At 33.0% G+C, this 16,360-nt stretch overlaps 2 protein-coding genes and 1 long non-coding RNA gene across 5 annotated transcripts; 2 read left to right on the forward strand and 1 right to left on the reverse strand.

Annotated features, from left to right (window-relative positions):
- Positions 1–352: 352 nt before the first annotated feature.
- Positions 353–3,690, forward strand: LOC113474520. Its single transcript, XM_026835914.1, has 6 exons — positions 353–477; positions 701–809; positions 1,082–1,231; positions 1,493–1,643; positions 2,802–2,901; positions 3,254–3,690. Exons 2-6 carry the CDS (start codon positions 792–794, stop codon positions 3,390–3,392), a joined length of 558 nt encoding a protein of 185 aa, XP_026691715.1. The 5' UTR covers positions 353–477; positions 701–791; the 3' UTR covers positions 3,393–3,690.
- Positions 3,691–3,945: 255 nt separating this feature from the next.
- On the forward strand, positions 3,946–15,614 carry LOC100187493. 3 transcript variants are annotated; one of them, XM_018813543.2, is made up of 19 exons: positions 3,946–4,449; positions 4,893–5,009; positions 5,093–5,258; positions 5,341–5,518; positions 5,974–6,078; positions 6,369–6,403; positions 6,741–6,806; positions 7,323–7,395; positions 7,597–7,689; positions 8,016–8,083; positions 9,019–9,097; positions 10,060–10,209; positions 10,973–11,160; positions 11,676–11,732; positions 12,129–12,332; positions 12,386–12,442; positions 13,044–13,117; positions 14,057–14,235; positions 14,804–15,614. In XM_018813543.2, the coding sequence occupies exons 1-19, from the start codon at positions 4,344–4,346 to the stop codon at positions 14,933–14,935; spliced, it is 2,127 nt and encodes a 708-aa protein (XP_018669088.1). In that variant the 5' UTR covers positions 3,946–4,343; the 3' UTR covers positions 14,936–15,614. The 3 variants fall into 3 exon arrangements, with proteins under 3 accessions (XP_018669088.1, XP_009859548.1, XP_009859547.1); XM_009861246.3 differs by having other exon boundaries at positions 3,948–4,449; positions 5,404–5,518; XM_009861245.3 differs by having other exon boundaries at positions 4,265–4,449; positions 5,401–5,518.
- On the reverse strand, positions 7,781–8,055 carry LOC113474529. The gene is made up of 2 exons (XR_003396197.1): positions 7,964–8,055; positions 7,781–7,849 (listed from the first exon to the last, which is right to left on the reverse strand). It is a non-coding gene; the product is annotated as an uncharacterized LOC113474529 (long non-coding RNA).
- Positions 15,615–16,360: the final 746 nt, after the last annotated feature.

The following is a 16,360-nucleotide window of genomic DNA, read 5'->3' on the forward strand; positions in this document are numbered from 1 at the left end:
CACCATGTGTGTCTGGTGTATAAGAAGTCACCCATGTTATAACTCAACAGTGAGCATGAGGTGTATGAATACACCATGTGTGTCTGGTGTATAAGAAGACACCCATGTTATAACTCAACAGTGAGCATGAGGTGTATGAATACATCATGTGTGTCTGGTGTATAAGAAGACACCCATGTTATAACTCGACAGTGAGCATGAGGTGTATGAATACGCCATGTGTGTCTGGTGTATAAGAAGACACTCATGTTATAACTCGACAGTGAGCATGAGGTGTATGAATACACCATGTGTGTTTGCTAATCATAACACAGCCACGATATAAAGATTAACAACATATACGCAAATACCTCAGTATTGGAGACGAAGTGAAGCCTTACTTGAACACACAACAGCAACGAGGTTATGCAGATATTCAGATGCTTTGGTTGCCGAACAAAAACTTCTCGCTATTGACCCTTTGCTTGCCAAGATCTGGTAGTTTTGCAGTTTAACTTTTCTTTTAATTACAATTCTTCATTTGTTATTTAATTTATATGTTTATTTCTAAATTTTTTTTTTTTTTAAAAACAGTTGTGTTTAAATGATCAATTTTTTTTTAAATTATTTTTTAAACAAGATCTGATAATGCAGAAAGTCATGTATTTAAAAAATTGTGAAACTAAATTGACCCAAAACAATGTTTTTATGGTGAAACCAGTGAAGCAAAACGATTTTTAAAACGAGGTGAATTATCGTCGGCGCATTCCGTACTTGTCGAGATTCTCCGTAGCAACGATGATGATGTCACAATGGAAGTCAAATGCAAGGTTGGTTGTCATAGAAACAAAATATTTTCGAAAATGTATAATTTTTTTATCTTCATACACCTTGTGTCTGCTTGTGTAACTTTGTGGGTGAATATTACTATGGATTTTTTTATTGTATGGCTGATAGTTTGGACTAATCATAGGAGACTCTTGATTTAAACTTGGGTTACAAGCAGGCGTGATGGCCGCTTTGCCATGATGCCAGACCTAACTCCACGCACTGTAGTTCACCCACACCATTATTAACCCTCACATTCGACCCAATACTTTAGGTTCTTATTCTACTCGGTGATTTATTCTCCAAGAACCGCAGCGAACATTCGGCCTCGTTGAAATATTTATTACAAGGTCTCTCTATCGCCACTAAGTGTCATCTACACAGTCACTTGGTGGAAATAAATCTGAAAATTGCGCAATTATACGTAAGATTTGTTTCTACTTGTCCAAAGTGTATTTTGATAAAATTTTGGCATTCTGTTTAACAACTATATTTGTCTTCGTAAAAATGCAAATTTAACGTTTTTTGGAAACTTTCTGATAAATTTGCTAGCATGAGTCATTTGAAGCTACTATGCTGGGTATATGGTAAAACAATTCTTATTATAACTTGACAGTGAGCATAAGGTGTATGAATGTTAAGTTATCCAACTACGTGAATAAGTAACAATGAATTTCATCCACAGTTAAACTCAGATTCCCCGCATCATTGCTTTAAACTACTGACTTCCATCTCCAACGAATGCGTCGCAAACTCTACGTTACACACAAGGTGTCGATACTTACTTGTTGCAATCCAATGCTTGATTCGTATTAATAACAACATAACAGTTAAAGGTAAGGGTTTATTTATATTAGGGTAAAATGGGTCATGTTATATACACTAGGGTGGGGGAAGATGGGACACCTTTTTATTCTATTTTCTTGTCCCATTTGGTGGTTAGCAAAGAACATTCATAGAATTATAAAACCGTTGTTTATGGTTTAAAACTTGATCAGGATGTTTGAATATTAGGCGCTAAAGGTGTCCCATCTTTCTCCACAGTACTATATATATAGTAGGTCACTATTCATGTTAAAAACAGCATAACAGCCAAAGGTATCGGGGATGGATTGTTGTTTATGTTAGATTAAGGTGGTTTATGTTATATCAGGTTGGGGGAATATGGTTTATGATATTAATATTTGGTTATTATTAAGGTGATTGTTTATATATATATGCTTATTCTTATGTGTTATATTTTTTTAAGCTAAAAAACTACAGATTGCCCATTACAACAAACACACATATAAATATTTGGCCTCGTGTATTATAGTTTTAGAGCTAAATAACTACATTTAAAACAGTTAAGAAATATGGGATATTCTATGCTAACGCTATCTATACAACCCCACACTCCCACAGTACAATATATTTATACATCCCGTTTGTGGTATAACAATCGTTGTGGTTATGAAATGAAGGCTTTATATGCCAACAATACCCATCTTACACCACATTACTATTACTATAATTAACTTAGGATTAAAATATATAAACAGTTAAATCTAACTGCTAAGTAAAGCTAATAAGTCACAGCCCATTAGTTTATTGTCTGTTCAGTTAGCTAGGTTTAAGTTTAAAAGGCAGTTCCTTTTGTTTTTGATCAAAACTATTTGTAGCTTTTTAGAACACAGCTACTTTTTTCAGGTAAAAAAGAAAGAAGTTATATTTTTATAATATTTTGAGTTCTGGGTTATAAAATGAAATTATAAGGAAGAATAAAAAAGTTATAAATGTGTTGTGAGAAGTTATATAGTTTAAATAGTTACATTTTTATGTAATAAGTTTTATATACTCATATATAAATTATATAAGAAGAGTATAAGCAGTTATACTTGCAGATTTAGTTATGAAATAAGATACATATACTTTTAAAGATTATATAGTGTAAAAAAAAGTTATGAAATAACTTTTCACTGTTATATTTACTGTAGTTGGTACATTTATTGCAGAAATTGAGTCTTATATCCCAATATTGAATGAAATATATCATGATTGTGAAATCACTTACGACGTTTGTAGGAAAAGAGATGTCGTGTTCCTGTTGGCAAAGTATGTTCTTCTTGTTTTATTCCTGTTTTAATTTTTTTTTTTTTATAAAAATAATAATATGTACAGTAGGGTGGGGGAAGATGGGACACCTTTTACTCTATTTTCTCGTCCCATTTGGTAGTAAACCAAGAAAATTTAAAGAATTATAAAACCGCATCCCCACGTCTCCCATAGACTGTCATTAATTGTTTAAAACAGGACCAGAATATTTGGATATTCTGTGCTAAGAGTGTCCCATCTTTCCCCACCCTACTATATTAAAAAAACGATTTTGAAAAATTAAAAAAAATAAAGCACATAGTTATTAATGTACCTTTACTTTTACCATGAATTAAGAAATTATAAATTTTAGATTTTATGACAAATTGCATCGTGTTGGAGGAAACTGCGACACTAAAGATAATTTCTTGTCATTACGTAACGAACACGCAGCAGAATTTAAGAGACTTGACGTCCAACTTGGTGGCTCCCTGCCTGACTTTGTTATATGATTTCTATGGTATAACACCAATGCTTGTCAAACTTTTGCGTTGCTACCAAAAAACAGGATTTGTAAAACACTGTGTTAAAAGTTCACTTCTGTTTTGTATTGCGCAACACTAGAAAAAAGTTGACTACTATTTTGTATTGCGCAACACTAGAAAAAAGTTGACTGCTATTTTGTATTGCGCAACACTAGAAAAAAGTTGACTGCTATTTTGTATTGCGCAACACTAGAAAAAAGTTGACTGCTATTTTGTATTGTGCAACACTGCCAAGAAATGTTTAATAAAACTATTCATGAATGCATTTTGATAAAAATTGATATGCTGAGCTTGTGGGCAGAGGTTTAAATCTCTTTTGTTGATACATACAAAACCTAAACAACTAGTTTTGGTAAAACAAGATTGTTTTTTTAATGAGTTGTTTAAATACAAAGATTATGTTAAAGGAAACTTAAAGTTCATGGTTTTCAAACCTTTTTGATCACATTACACTTTGATTCTCTGGATCAATTTTTGAACACTTTAATTATAAAAACAAACCATTTTAACCTGTACACTCCGCCAACAAAATCTTTTATAAAGTGTTGTTAATTGGTGAAAGTTTGGTAAAAAAAAGTTCGAGAAACCTTGCTTTAAATGGGTTAAACATTTTTCTGCATGTTTATGGATTGAATGAGAATGAAATATCTACTTTATATTCACATGGTTGTTTTCCAACAATTTACACTTTCCAACTTTTCTCTCTAGCTTTTCCCAGAAACACAGATCGTTTAATAATTTGTACGATCAGGAAGCACAAAACTATTTCAGTTTGTTGTTATGTTACCTATTGCTTTAACTACTTCCTCTATGAGCTGGAATTTGGCACAAATTTTGCTCATTTTACAAAATTCACTATAGCTTTCTAACATTACAAACCGCACTAAGGTTTATTTGTAATAGAAACCAGAATTTAGGATGTTTTATGTCAAACTTGTCTTCATTTTTTCCTTTCTTTGGTTCGTACACGGCCAAAATGAGGTTCATAAATTTGTCTTTTCAGAGACAGATGAGAGCATTGAAAGTAAGTTAACTTTGTCTTTATTTTAGCATTAACAAAATATATTTTTTGTTGTGACTTTATGTTCTATAGACAGTTAACAAGTAACTGGACTTCTATTATTGTAATTAATAAGTAACAATAGTTGATCATTTTATAATTTGTATCTTTTGTTTGTAATTGCATTAAATTCTCTTTTTTAAGTAAAGTAACCCAGAAATAATGCTACTGTGTTTGTTATTTAATTCATCACTTTGTAACAGTTTCTTTTTAAAGTATTCATGCACATAAGTCTGTTAATGAAAAAAAACCTGGGCACCCTAAAACGTAATCAAAATATCATATTTAAATTTATGTTATTGTACATAGACCATTTAATGTGTTTTGCATTTTCAACTTCTCAATAGAGTCTATCCTATAAAAATTTATAGTGTTTAAATTTCGGTTTACTAATTTTTTGTTTACAGATACAGAACTGCGAAATGTAATTCAAAGTGAATTGCAAAATGAAATTCTTGACTTGTGTGAAAGGGAACGGAGAAATATTGTTGAAGTGCAGCAGATGCTTCAGCTTTTAAAAAACAGTAATTATGCGGGGGAAGATGGGACACCATTTTATTCTGTTTTCTTTAAATAAACTTTTTTTTTAATTTTAAATAATTTTTAGAATATTTGAAACAATTTCAAGATTTGTACCAAAACCTCACATTGGTTGAAGCTGACATAGAGATTGATTGTAATATCACAAGGAATGAATTATGGGAAAACTGCAGGGAAGATTTTAATCAGTTGTGTTCTGGAGAAACAGAATATTTAAACAGAAAGTCAAATGGGTTGGTAGTATACAGAGAACTTTATAAATAGAATTTATAGGTTCATATGACATTTTTTTAGTAGGTTTATACATTTTTACAGAACTGTTTCAATTTTAACGCAATTGCTTCGAAATTTAGCAATAAAGACGAGTATATTTAGCAGAAAAAGCTACAATGTGCCGGATACCAGTGTGGGATTCCCACCTGCTGGATTTGGGATGTTTCTAAGCCCGAGGTTCCAAAAGTTATGGAATAAACTGAAGAGACAATCTTTAGGGGTATAATGGATTTTGTTCCAATAAAATGTGGATATGTTTTTAATTATAAGCTTGTTTTAAGAACTGTTGTTTTGTCGTTGTATCCTGTCTTTTTGTTTTATATATTTTTTAATCTTCGCTACTGTAATTGAAGAGACAAATACAGCTTATTTTTATGACAGATTTTCTGCTAAAAATATTTTCTTAATATATTGGGTTGTGGCAAAGTAGATAGAATGCGAGCCCCTGAACCAAAAGATCCAGTTCGAGGCTCCGCCAGCATTGTTGGCGTGTGTTCTTGGATGATACAGTTAATAGACATCCAAAGCAGTGGTCATAAATTGGTTGTCAAAAATTGTCAGATATATAGAATAGAAAAAAAAAATAAAAAACACAATCACCCACTAAATACATGCATGGTTATACAAGCAACCCCTAACTTTTTAAAATAATTTGATATACAACGTACATTTCAGTATACACAGTTTTTTGACAACAACCTTCGGAAATTGTCGAGACTCCAACAAAAACTGGAAATTCTTTTAAGCAGAAGAGAAGAAAGAAATAACCAAACCAACCAGGTGAGTTCCTAATCTTACTGTGATTAATAAACAAATAAGGTTTAACGTGTTGTGGCACGGTGGTTAGCACGCCTAACCAGAGGTTATAGGTTCAAGACTTGATGTTGCTATTATAGTATATGTGTCCATCTGCAATACACTTACTGGCGTTTGCTCCATAAAAAAAAACAAGTCCTTTTCCAGCCATGTACATTTACATTTTACATTCAATAGTTTTTGTGATATTTCTCCCAAATTTTTGTCTGCCAACTTAAAAGTCATAGAAGAATTAAACCTTGATTTTCTTTCAGATTGATAATAATGGCCCATCTCTTGCAAACAGAACGTAAGTATTTTGTTTTGCGTAAAATGAGTTTTAATTTGTAGCGTTTCGAAGTTTTATGTGAAATGTCATTGCCAAGAGATAAATATGTTAAATTTAAATTACTTTTTATTTAGTTTTATTCTATTGTTGCTACGAGACATAATACAGTTTTTGAAAATGATATTTTGTTATAAAATGAACGCCTAATTGTAAAACATTTTATCAAAATGTATCGTCATGTGGCAGACAAATTTTTGGTACAAAAACCTTGCGTTTTTTATACCCAGACAGCAATTTCTAAAACATTTACATTGTTTTATGGTGAAGGCAGATTGTTTATAGCTGCACTGTTTTTTAGCAACTGGTTTCAAAGGTTCTTAGCAAGACAAGATCTTCACCTTCGAAGAAAGAAACGACAATCCAGGTAACAATGGTTATTGTTTATGTAATAAACTGTGTTCTTGTGAAAGACCATGCATTTATAAATAAATGAATGATCAAATGAACCTAACTTAATATAGGCTAGGCCTTTAATAATGAATAGTTGAATAAATGAATGAATAAATAAATGAATGAATAAATAAATGAATGAATGATGAATGAATGAATGAATGAATGAATGAATGAATGAATGAATAATTGAATGAATGAATGAATGAATGAATGAATGAATGAACTTTATTGATCCCCACCTCGCAGGTAACTACAATATTTTTATAACATTGAGAAAAGATGATGAAAACGCTCGGTAGTCATAAATATAAGCTTATATTATTATAAAATCTTATAGTTTTAAACAAAACCATAAACATAAAAAAAAAACTATAAACATGAAAAATGAATTAATTTAAGTAAAGGTAAATTTAAAACATATCAGGAATTATCTTTTTTACATTTTTTTATATTTTTTAATTATATGTTTTTTTCATATTTTTTACAGTTCTTACCGAACTTATTCGTCCTCATGGATAAATTACAATCCTTTTAATGGAAGCCAAACAACCCTTAATAAGGTAATTTATTCCTGTCTAGTTTTAGATGATTTATTCTTTTTTAAAATTGTTTTGTCAATTTTTTTTTTTACATTATTTTTTCCATTAATTTTTTTCTCTTTTTATAGATTATTTTTTTTTATAAATTTTGTTTTTTTATACAATATTTTTTCTTATAAGTTTTTTCTTTTTATTTGCTGTTTAACAATTTACATTTGTTAGTTTTTCGCAACTCTTAACGACAACAGCGTCGCAAGGAATTTTACGAATAAAACTCACTGGTTGGAATATATGAGGAACAGAACTAATGCACAGGTTTAAGTTGCTTATATTATCTTTAATTAAAAGCTTCTGCAGGAGTATCCTTTTGGTTTATTGTCTTGTGTACAAAAACAACTCTAGAAAATATAACACAAGTTTTTATTTTGAATGAATAAATGTACCAAGCTTTATCAATGTCCTCTATTTAGGAGTCCTGCAAAACAAAAAGACATAAACATAAGTCAACTACTGTCCTGGTTTAAGGGAACTTGAAAATATTGATTCTAAAAATAATTAACTGTCAGAAGAACTTTATTAGACTTCTTACATGTCCAGAAGAAAAAGCTAATATGAAACATTTGACTTGTATTTTTCCTCAGCAAATGTTGGGTTCTCCCATAATGTTGCAACCCATTGGTGAAACAGAAGGCAACGGAAGCCTAGAAAGGTGATGTTTGATGTTGTTTGCGTAATATTATATTCCACTGTAGAACTTCACCTATATAGAATAGAAAGGGCCAAATCTGGCTTAAATCCCAGGTCCCATGGCGTGCCTCACTGTAGGACCTCACTCATATAGAATTGAATTTGAATATACAATGTTGGGGTAAAGGGCCAAATCTGGCTTAAATCCCAGGTCCCATGGCGTGCCTCACTGTAGGACCTCACTCATATAGAATTGAATTTGAATATACAATGTTGGGGTTAAGGGCCAAATCTGGCTTAAATCCCAGGTCCCATGGCGTGCCTCACTGTAGGACCTCACTCATATAGAATTGAATTTGAATATACAATGTTGGGGTTAAGGGCCAAATCTGGCTTAAATCCCAGGTCCCATGGCGTGCCTCACTGTAGGACCTCACTCATATAGAATTGAATTTGAATATACAATGTTGGGATAATAGCCTAAATCTGGCCTAAATCGCAGGTCCTATGGCGTGCCTCACTGTAGGCCCTCACCCATATAGGATAGAATTTGAATATACAATGTCGGGGTTATGGACCAAATCTGGTCTAAATCCCAGGTCCCATGGCGTGCCTCACTGTAGAACCTCACCCATATAGAATTGAATTTGAATATACAATATTGGGGTAATGGAGCAACTCTGACCTAAATTTTTGGCCCAATGGCATTCCTCACTGTGAGATCTTACCCATATAGAATAGAATGTGCCCACTAAGTAGCTACCATTGAAAACCATGTTCATGTCCTATTATTACAGACACAATTAAATACTCATATCATATTTCCTTTGCAGGATGACCAGTGTTGCACTGGTATAGTTTATATTCACTATATTCATATGGTGTTAGCACTAAACCAAAACAACCAAGTTTTTTTATTTACCTGAAATACGACTGGCTAACTAAATTTAAATTCAGAAACACTTTTCCGGAAGTTCCCCCTTTGTTTTTTCCTTCCCAACAAAGACGACCACTGCCAGTAGAAGAAACTACTGTAGTGAGTATTAGATATTTAAATCCTTTTTATTCAAGTGCTTTTATGAATACCAAGGCCTAACTTACAGCGGTAATCCTTTAGCTGGTGGCCACCTGAAATTTTGGGTTCAAAATGTTCCTTAGGTCTCACTGATACCCACTGTATATTTTTTTTTGAAAAAACTCGGGCGTTCGTGTCCAAAATTAACTTGAAAGTGCGCGAAATCGTGCTCCGTTACCGTATTTTTCACACCAGCCGTTACGAATTAAACCAAGGTTGGATTATTACGTCATAGAATGCGTATTGTTGAGTTTGATTCCTACGTTAAAACAGTGGGAAAACACAAGGCTATAACATATGTAATATACCACTATTGTGACGTAATAAATCATTAACCTTACGCAAATTTACGGTGACGAAGCATGATTTCGCGCATTTTTAAAGTTAATTTTTCGACACGAACGCCCGAGTTTTTCAAAAAAAGTTATACAGTGGGTATCAGTGAGACCTAAGGAACATTTTGAAACCAAAATTTCAGGTGGCCACCAGCTAAAGGATTACCACTTACAGCACCAATGGAGCCGAAGCGTTTAAATTTATGTTGTATCATAGGTTTAGTAGCCATGCATTTCGTTCTCAGATATCTAACAAAATGATTCTTATTGTACTTATTAACTCCTTACACCCACTAACCCCCCTCTTAAAAACCTCCCAATTCACAAAAAATCTGTTTTTAGACCCAAAATTAAAAAAAGATATCTCTGTTAGATGAGTGAAATCTTGATTAAAACATGAGTGTTACCTGAAAAATTATAACCTGCACAAGTGTGATAGTTTAATTAAAACCTAATGTTATTTAAAAATCAACCTTTAAATAAAGATGATATAATATTTAAAACATAAATGTGACCCGAAAAAATTTTAACCGAAAAAGGTTTGATATTTTGATTAAAATCTGAATGTTACAACTTTGGTATTTCCAGTTTTCAGCCACTGTAACAGACGGGAGTGGAACTCATCACTTTACGTCTAAGCAAGATTATCACGACTACCTTCGCAACAACGGGTGGCAACAATCAGCAATGAGAATTAAAAACACGAGAAGACACAGAATCCATGGATGGCCATATTTTGTAAGTTTATGTTTTACAATACATACACCCATACTTATATATCCCCATACAACAGAGTGGGAGTTGTCTATGTTTTATGGGTTTTGGTGTACACAACACATAGCATAAATTTTTGCTACCACTGCAGATAATATAACATTACTCTCTGTTAAACTAAAAGCAATGCAGATGTAAGTTATTTCAATAAATCATTTTTTTTATTTTTGTATTATTAAATGCATGTTAAAGGGATAATGCATGAACTAACTGGACAAAATCCCTGATATACCAGAAATAAAACGTTGTAAGAGCTATTAATATATATATTATGTATGGCAGTGGTATAATAATGATACTATAGCAGGCAGTAACACTTGACGCAGTCTTTTCTGTCGTTAAAAATAAATGTAACTAACTTTTTGTTAAAACCTTTAACCAGCAATAACAGTATTAGCAGCCTCAAGGTGGCTGTACACAGTATCTGGTGTGCAAATTCGCTTGCCAAGTCGTATGCAAACCCGTGTCCAATTCCGCATGTGGCAGCGAATTCTGGGACAAAACGGAGGAATTCCGGATACTGTGTACAACCACCTTTATTTTCTTATTTCTAGTGACAATAACAGCCATAAAGGTATATTTTCCATCTATAAATCTCTAAACTGTTGTAAGAGCTGTTTAAGATTTATAATTTGCCCAGAAGTAACAGCCTATACTTTAATCTGTTAAAATCTTAAAACCTTTAATCAAACAGTAAGTTCAAGATGTATATTTTCTATGTTTAAAGATACCATTCAGTGAAACCATGGGTCAGTCTCAATCATCATATTCCCAACAACAACAAACCATGTATCCAGCTTTCCCATCTTTCCCAGCTATCCCATCTTTCCCCCTAAACCCACTACCAACCCCCCCTACATACAAACCACCACAAGTTCAGCCAATTCCTGACCCGCCTGTAGCGCCTGTTCAAGTGTAAGTTAAATATAAAGATAAAGAAATTATTTGTATTTAAATGTAGGACTAAAGTGATAAGTGATAAAATATATATGACTGATTCAAAATCTGGTGTAAGGTAAATGAAAAATTACAACTTAAAGTGTAAGTTTGAATGAATGGGTGACATGACTTATTTATAATCAAGAGTTCAAGGTTAATATGGCAACTTTGGGTGTAGTTTTATATTTCTGGTATCATTTATTAGTTTGCCATTGCTATCTTATAGTGGGGTCTATGTGGTAGCACTCTAGCTGGTAATGTAATGCTCCAACTGTGGCCTAAATTATAAAACTGCTAACATGCTCTTCTGCAAGATTTGTTCATATAGAATAAAAGGGTATCCTATAATATCAGTAATATATGCTCCACTAAATCTACAGTAAGACTCATATTTAATTGCTTCAGTTTTTACACAAGTGCAGGTAACCCCATAGTTTAAAAATCATAGAATTGGGCTCAACAATTGTTTATTACCTTGTAATCTCACACAGACAACCTGCTCCTATATTCCAACCTTGGAGAGATGTAACCAGAAAAGAACGCAACAGGTTTCGTTTAAACACTTTTCAATGTTTTTTTTAGCATGTGCGCAATTTTGTTAAATTTATATTTAGGTGTCAATATCAGAGTTTAAATGCTTCAGCCCAGAGGTTACCAATTTTTTGACTAAATCATCAGTCAGACAAAAAAATCACCAACAAAGTTACAAACTCATGTATATGCAATAGACATAAGGTGTGAGAACAAAAAACCTGTGTTATATCGACTATCTTAGCCCAGAGAATTGGGTTCAAGGCCAGGCATTGCTACCATTGTGGATGTCCGTCATTAGTTTAAAAACTTAAAGGCAAGCAAGCACAAGTTGTATGAAACATAACACCTTATTGTAACGCCTGCTGCTGCATGCCAATTACATTATTTAACCTGTATATATTGACATGCAGAAACAAATTCTTCCCGACATACTTCTACCCACCAGTGTTGCCAGACCAAATATTGCCCAACCCAGTGTTGCCAGACCCAGTGTTGCCAGACCCAGTGTTGCCAAACCCAGTGTTGCCAGACCCAGTGTTGCCAGAATATCAACATGTTTACAGCAGTTTCCATGCCCAACCAATAAGATATCAATTTCCCTCATTTACTGCTTTGTAAGTATTTATGACACATACTTGTGTTTGTGATATAACAATGTATATTATAGCCCAACATTGCCCAACAAACCATATTGGATGAGCAGAATGGGAAGAAGACATAGAAGGTAGGGGGTTTAGTTTGTTTAAAATCTAAAACCAGTCACCTAGCCTTTGCCTAAGACCTTACATAAATATAAGTTAATTCAGATAACCAAGAAATTAAATTTATTGCAATCTGTGTTTAAAGTGTCTTGCAACTACTGGAACGCTGTTCCAAAAAAACTTTAAATATTTATGTAGCTTTTGGATTAGTGTTTCAGCTGCAACCTACATATGAGAACAATTCTTGTGTAACGAAAAACAGAACAGTCAAAAATAAAGTTTAACAAATTGTGAAAACTGAGATATATATTTTGCCTATTTGGCATCGTCGATCATATTTAAATGGAGTCATAACCTAATTACAAGCTTCAAATAATATAGGCTTTATTGGACTGCATCTGCAAACGCACACAACGTTAAATACACAAAGCGCACAATATATATAACGTAATTATAAGGTACTACATTCATACTCAACACAACAACCTTCGCATACTATTACTGTTGACAACTAATAGTGTCAAACTAAACTGTTTGTTTATCAAAGCTAGACTGTTTGACATTATGTATTTTAAAGTAAAACTAGTTTGCTTTTTAATTATTTTCTTATCATTCTGATTTTAGAGCATCTTCGCTGATAGATAAATGCCTTGATATTTTATGGAGGACACGTACCTGCAACCGCTATATACACCAAGGTAGAATTAGATGTTTGCTTTAATATTGTCAGTGACTAACTGTATTACATTAGTTCAAACTTTTCGTTTGGTATAAAATTTAAGTGTGGTGCCTTACACTGCTTTTGTTGGGCACTTGCATCGTAACAAGATTAAATAATAATCATCCACAAAGTAACATACATGGTAACTCGTAAGCGGGCACGAGGTGTATGAAACAGAACACCCGTGTTATAACGACTGTCATTGCCCCCGCCATGTGAGAATAAATAAGTTACATTAAACCAAAGAATATTGTTCCATGCTAGGTATTGATAGGTGTATGTGTTCTTAAGAAACTTAGCAGGCATTACTCCAACCCAGTGGTTCCTAACATATTGTAGCGATCTTGTTGTGGTGTATATAACAGCAAAGTTTTAAAAATATATGTACAGCTGCCATAGGCTAAATAACCCGTCTTTTTAAAAACAAAATTAAATTTCTACTCAAACAACCTTTAACTTTGTTAAGTTATAAGCTGCCAACACAATGTATTAATGGATTTGCCACATTCTTACAATGCTGCAAACTTAACTAGTGGGTCCCATTATCACTAATGACTCACTACACTTCCTATGACATAACAATATAATTTATGACTACAGGAAGGAATGTAATAGAAGCTTTTCCTTTGACATTAACTATTACAGCCATTATTCCTATACCATGCTTGGATAGCTTTTAAACTAAAACTGAACTGTGTTTGTGGAGAAAATACAAATGTACCACGAGAACTTGGTTGTTTAAAATATGGAAAACGCTAAGCTTTAAACAAAGTTTAAGGGTGTGTTAATATCACACACAAGTGGGAGAAAAAATGTCATTGACGATATACACTAATTGGTTGTAGGATACTGTTAGACCTCACTTAAATAGAATATAATATTGTATTAAAATGACTTCCCAACACCTTAATTACAGATTGTACAGCAGTGAGGGAAAACATGCAAAATTACAAGAAAAAATTGTTTTTACTTCTGCGTCTTGATACAACATTAAAGAAAATTGAAAATGCAATGATAGGAATCAAATCTCAGTTTAATTGGATCAATCGTGTCAATGTTGATGTCCCTGTTGTGGAATTGACATATCTTGCATTGGTAAAGTTGGGGTTAAATATGTATATTAGTTATAACTGTAATCACCCACAAAGCAACATACATGGTAACTTGTAAACTAGTAAGACATGTGTAAAACAAAACACTGGTAATATTGGCTGTTGTTGCACCGCTATGCGAGGGTAAATAAGTAACGTTACATACATGGTAACTTATAAGCTGGCACAGGGTGTATAAAACAGAACCTGGCCGTGAATTGACTGTTGTTTTCCAGCCATGCGCGGATAAAGCAAGTTACATTCATTTGTTCAACTTGTAGTTACTATAAGTAGATTATTTAGAACTTGTGGATACTGGGTTTGAAGCTCAATGCTGCCACCAATGTGCATTTCTGCGAGTAACTTCCAAATTGATGGTCACTAATGGGTTAAGTAGTTTGAGTCATAAATTACCCACAAAGTTACTTACATGGTAACTTGTAAGCTTGCTTATGAAATAAAGAATCCTTGTTATAAGGAATGTTGTTGCCCAACCTGTGAAGATAAATATGATATTTACTTTGTTAAAGTTGTGTTAAAATCTTGAAATTAATCTAAACTTACGATTTCAGCAACCTGGTCGATACGCCGCCAGCTTCAGATTGTTTGGAGACCGGATTTATCCTCAGGAAACAGACCAATTCAGTTCATTGTTAACAGATGTAGGAAGCGACGCATTCAATCTTTACAAATACTCAATTTAAAGTTAGGATCTTTTTGAGTTTGTGCTGCACCAAACACTTAAAGTGTTCAATAACTAAACTGAACTAAACTTTAAGAACCACAGCTCTTTTGAAGTATGAAAATAGAAATATATAATTCTGTAAATAGTTACCACCAAATAGAGTTAGAAAATTGAAACCTGGACCATCTTTCCTCAAACTATTATATCTTCCAATTTATGAAATTACATGGCACTAAATGCTGTGGTATCCTAAAATTTCCATAGCAAATGCCACCGGCCTGTACCATGTAAATAAGTTGTGTCAAACCAAGGGCTAATTTGTGACAATTGCTATTTCTCCAGGTCTGTATTTCTACTTTAAGTTAAACCTTTCAGGAACTTTGTGTTTTTTGAAGCATGCTTTGAACGTTTTAATGAAATCTGTATATATGTACACAAATACACAACAATGCCGCATGCGTGTTGGATCACTGAAGTTATTGCTGGTTATTATTAATTGCTTGCCGATAACATTTTGCACTGTTAGTATTTTAAGTGAAAATATGCACAAAACTGGATTTAATGATGTAAACCTATTTGATATACCACGTTTGCTGTTTAAATTACATTCAATATGCATAGGCACTGGAAAATATAACGGTAAGCCTACATTTTAATGCAGCACAGTGTGTTGTTATGCATAGTGTATTGGCCACATATTACAATTTGCAGTTTGCACAACTAATAAATATGCCATAACACCAGTATATATTTCACATACATTGACACATACATCAGATGTGTGGATGGAATCACACATTCATTGATTATATGTGCATGAACATCACAGCACCACTAATGCACTTTCTAGATGTTCTGTATCAAGTTAAAAGTTCCGTAGAACCTGCTTAGAAACATAGGTGACCTACAGATCAAGCTGGGAAGTCTCGGAATAAAATACAATAGGACTTGCAAGGTAATTGTGTGATTTATTTAATTATATTGCTAACAAATTAATATTATCCTAACCAAACTGAAATGATCGATTGATTCCATTGGCTTGCTTTTAAATGTTTATTGTATGTTTGTATAGCTACACATTAACCATCAACGTCTTCTTTACCCTGTGATAGATAAATGTATGGCCCATTGATATAGTCGGATCGAGAGACTTGCAGAGTAATGTTTATTGTATGTTTATAAATAGTTATGTGGAAATTGGGAGCTAAAGCTGTGTCATTGTTATAAGTTTGTCTCTATTAATATTCTTTTGAGTTGCCCTAAAAATGTTAACCTTTACTAAATTTCGTGATTTCAACCATAAGGCCAAAGTTTTAAAGTGCAGGGAATACAAGAATAGTTAGACGTTTAGTTCTAAATCCCAAGATAGTCCTGCCTACTCTGACACCCCAGGTTTGGTGCCTATGATTTCTACCAAGATGTCATTTAGCAATTTCATTTTACA

The sequence above is a fragment of the Ciona intestinalis genome, chromosome 9, assembly GCF_000224145.3.
Source record: "Ciona intestinalis chromosome 9, KH, whole genome shotgun sequence".
Taxonomy (NCBI): domain Eukaryota; kingdom Metazoa; phylum Chordata; class Ascidiacea; order Phlebobranchia; family Cionidae; genus Ciona; species Ciona intestinalis.

What these genes read in the sequence shown, in the direction of transcription:
- LOC113474520 (XM_026835914.1), top strand. An exon ending in TAACAACATAACAGTTAAAG is followed by an intron (nt 1,644 to 2,801) that starts GTAAGGGTTTAT and finishes CATTTATTGCAG; the next exon opens with AAATTGAGTCTTATATCCCA. An exon ending in GTCGTGTTCCTGTTGGCAAA is followed by an intron (nt 2,902 to 3,253) that starts GTATGTTCTTCT and finishes TATAAATTTTAG; the next exon opens with ATTTTATGACAAATTGCATC.
- LOC100187493 (XM_018813543.2), top strand. Translation starts at nt 4,344, where the DNA reads ATGTTTTATGTCAAACTTGTCTTCATTTTTTCCTTTCTTTGGTTCGTA. An exon ending in GGAACAGAACTAATGCACAG is followed by an intron (nt 7,690 to 8,015) that starts GTTTAAGTTGCT and finishes ATTTTTCCTCAG; the next exon opens with CAAATGTTGGGTTCTCCCAT. An exon ending in TTTCCCTCATTTACTGCTTT is followed by an intron (nt 12,333 to 12,385) that starts GTAAGTATTTAT and finishes TGTATATTATAG; the next exon opens with CCCAACATTGCCCAACAAAC.